Genomic DNA, 4,012 nt, shown 5'->3' with positions numbered 1-4,012 from the left:
TCTGTATTTCCACATGGGTTCGAGGGAGAACAATGCATAGACAGGGTAGTGTATAATTTCGATGTTGACATTTTTAAATTCAGTAGAAAAAGACTTCCGAAATTAAAATGAATTGTGAAAATCTTAATGAAACTGGATTTCAAAAGAGATGATGCTAGGTTTTCGAAATCTTAATAAAATGAGTATCTTTCAAAACTGAGCTGCGGAATTCAAAATCAATACTGGTTTGATTTTGAAAAGGATGGCCAAAAAATCAGAAGCTTAAAGTACTAGGCTCAAGAAAAATTAAAACACTGTAAATTTTACCATAGATCGCTTAAATAAACTTCGTTGCCGTAGTTTTTCTAAGCTTTTTTGTTGATTTTCTCTGGAAGGATAGCGCACTTTTGATTTTGATCTTTTTAGGTTTTTCGTGTGGACCTGCATTTAAATTTTTCCAGAAATGCTCAACTACAAAAATAAGGCAATTTTAGGTCCTGAAAATAAGAAGCCAACTAAGAATCTAAAGCACTAAAATTTGGATGCCAAATTAAGAAACTTTCAAGTAAGAAGATGACTTAAACATAAAATTTTATAGCTTTCAAAAAAAAATTCCACAGAGGCCAACAAATTTACGTGTTCAAGTGGTGATGGAAAGGGGTGAATGACAAGGGGGACTTAATTGTTCAAATATAAAAGTAAGAAAATTAAAATCATTATTCGAATGGGCATTTGATAATTATAGAGATTGAAACTTCGCTTTGAAAAGGAGAGGGACTGGAATTGGCATTAAAGTACATAGAGACTAAGAATTTGAAATTTCCATTCAGGCTATATCTTGGGTTGGATTCGTTGGTATGTTGCAATAAATCTCAACTTTTGTTGAGTATATTGCGCCTGCCATAAGTATGAAAGAAGGGTGTGTGTCTTCTTCTTACCCGGGGCCAATTCCACTTAAAATGCAAATTATAAGGAAAGTAAGTACAGCATATTGTAATAGAGGTATAAATCATACATGGAAGAAAGACTTATACTCTCAAAAAACTTTGATTGTCATGAGATGGGAAGATATACAATTAACTATGATCAAGAGTGCGTGGTCCCTAAATAAAGTACATAGCCATTTATCTACTTTCAGTGAAGATAGTTCTTACTATGTCCAGCGTGCTTCAATATTTTTATAAATGTCTAAATTACCATGAAATCTTACTAATGTTTCAGATAAAAATTATTCGTGCCCTTTTAATTCATGTTGCCCCCCCCCTTATTCAAACCTGCGCCCGGCGGCCCTGACATTGGCATTCTCCGTGGCTCCTATTTCAACCATGATCGCTTAAAATATCTTTGGGTAACACCATTTTTTCAAAGTAAGCAATATAAGTGAAGTTATTTTGTATTTTTGCCACAAATTCATTCGTCTTTGGGAAAAATGAAATGATCTCTCTGTATAAAGATTTGATAATATATCATTATGGTTTTACTCTTAGTTACAAGCAAAAAGCAAGAGAGGAAAATATATTTATATTTTACCTCAAAAAATCTCAATTATTTCATATATAGGGCCTCATTAAAGAATACCTTTGCTTTCGGGGAACACGGAAAAATTAGAGGGTGAAAACAGAAAAAAAAATCAGGATTCCAATTGCTAAGGCAACAAGGCTTAGTTAAGATCAAATATGAATCTGACATGCTATTCAAGTGCAAAAGTTCTGAAGAAATCTGCAACTGATTTTTTTTCAAACTGAGAGAATCACCCCTGCGAGGGCAGTTGGTGCATGTTATCGTATCGTGATGTATCATGGGATATCAAGTGTCTGGTTATCTTCAGTGTTGCTATTGCAAACGAAGTTGCAAAACTCTAGACAAATCGCGTGCAATATTTTCAGCATTCGATAAGGAACAGGCTTTAAATAGGCAAACTTAAAAGACTCGATAGCTTTTGCCAGAAAACACTCTTTAACGTGGATTTATAGCCAAGAGAAGGACTTGCATTTCACTGGCCTAACCAGTGGGGAGAAAATGGACGAGCCAGTGCAAGGACACCATGATTCGGAAAGAGGGTATTATGATCAAGAGGAAGCTGCTCACAAGTCAGAATGGTCAAGGTATGACAGAGGAAGTGAAAGAAGCCCCGTCAGGCGTTCGAGAAGCAGAAGCCCAAGACCTAGAAGTTTGGAAAGAAGAGACGAAAGGGGAAGGAGAAGCAGTGAACGGGATCGAGATGGAAGAAGGCTAGGAAGAGAGAGGGATTCCTTCAGAAACCGTGAACGAACAGGGCGCAACTTCGCTAGTAAAGAGTGCAGAGTTTATGTAACAAATATTCCTTATGAACTGAAATGGCAAGAGCTTAAAGATATAATGAGGAAAGGTAAGAAGCATTAAACGACAATTCTTATCAATCTCAGGTCACGTCACCACAGGTTGGACATGATTTTGGCTAGGCATTAGCTGCAGACTTCAAGCGAGGGCATTTGACCTGCAAAACGAAATTGGATGAATCAGAAGGTGACAATGATGCCTACCAAATCAGATAAAACGTTTTTGATTCTCTCAATCACACTTGATAATCAATAATGACATAATCATTATCAGATATTGACTGATTTATAAGCTAATGACATTATGGCTGAAAATAGCCAAAATTCTGCGCCATGCATTCAGACTCTTTTGGTGCGAAAGTCAACCTAAAAAGACTCTAGGTGCTAAAATTCAACACCAACGATTGTCTGCCTGGTACTCTGCTCCAAAAGGCTTCTGAATATAGCCACTCAGATTCATTTTGGCCAGCAACAAATGTGCTAGTGTGTGTAAGATATCCAGGCAGTACAAATTATGTCTATCTGAAGCATACCTGCAAGTGATGCAATTTTTCAACCAAGGGTTTGGGCATGCACATAGAAAGAAACATGCTGCATGCAAACTGCGGTGTAAGGAGCTTAAAATTTGCCCTTTCAAACCAACGCGAAGCATTACCAGACCATGACATTTAACATTGATTGACTTTTATCTGGACTTTGTTGATTTTCAGTTAAAAAACTTGTATTTCTTTCTCTAAAGAAAGCCAAACGTTTCAAGCAAGTTTGGAACTGTGACAAAACGGTCACTGTTTGCCCTTTCGTTTACGCTAGCACTCTGGAACCAAGCTAATTTTGCGAAAGAGAACAAATATTGTACCATCGCGGTTCTGTTTTTGAACAGGACTGTGTAAACAGTGTCCGAAATAGCCTGATTTTCAAGAGTGTTAATCGCACGCATGAAAGAAGTAATGCGTGTGGTTTGCCACACGCATGGTGATTTCCTTATGATGAAGAATGGTGTTATAAGGTTTAAATATGTAATCTTGAGATGAATTCTAATTTCACAAAAGCAGGCCATTGCAATATGTGTTTAATCTTGCATCATGACTTTAGATTGCTATGGGAGTTGTAACTGCTCCAAAAGAGGAAAAATGTCTGCATATAAAATTTAAGAGTAAAATTTAGGTAAAATTTAGAATTTTGCTCAACATATCACCATGTTGTTTACACATGTAACAAGTAATATATATATATACAAAAAGTAATATTTATTTACCTTTGAATATGTTCTGAATTTACTGGATTTGTTTTCAGTTGGGGATGTACAATATGTTGAAATGATATCTGATAATCAAGGCCATCCAAGGGTGAGTGCTTAATAAGTATTTTCTTGAATTTAAGCTGTGTAATGATTTTGTAAACAAACCAGAAACATGGCATATTGTGGGTTTTTTGCTAATTTGCACTATTGCTTCAATAAGCTATACTTTCTGAGTATAGTTACTGAGCATGAAAGTTGCTCATGTAATTGTAAAGGATATAGTGAAAAATTTGTGAAAAAAATGACTCAAACAATTTGGCTCAAAACAAGAGAACAATATGTATTTTTAGAAACATTGAAATTCCAAAAGAAAAACTTCAATTCTTTGAAAACAATCTATCTTGTTTGTTTACTTTGCCACTTTGTCAGCTTTTTCTACTTTCTGTCTACTTAGTGTAGTACCCTTGTAATTGTT

The 4,012-nt window shown here is 35.5% G+C and overlaps 1 protein-coding gene across 1 annotated transcript; it reads left to right on the top strand.

Annotated features, from left to right (window-relative positions):
• Window positions 1-1,635: 1,635 nt before the first annotated feature.
• LOC148960268 (uncharacterized) lies at window positions 1,636-3,900 on the top strand. Its single transcript, XM_089116197.1, has 2 exons — window positions 1,636-2,347; window positions 3,591-3,900. The coding sequence occupies exons 1-2, from the start codon at window positions 1,999-2,001 to the stop codon at window positions 3,653-3,655; spliced, it is 414 nt and encodes a 137-aa protein (XP_088972323.1). The 5' UTR covers window positions 1,636-1,998; the 3' UTR covers window positions 3,656-3,900.
• Window positions 3,901-4,012: the final 112 nt, after the last annotated feature.

Source organism: Rhopilema esculentum, chromosome 5, assembly GCF_057945365.1.
Source record: "Rhopilema esculentum isolate cy_ngs chromosome 5, ASM5794536v1, whole genome shotgun sequence".
Taxonomy (NCBI): domain Eukaryota; kingdom Metazoa; phylum Cnidaria; class Scyphozoa; order Rhizostomeae; family Rhizostomatidae; genus Rhopilema; species Rhopilema esculentum.
This window is presented reverse-complemented; position numbering and strand designations above follow the sequence as displayed.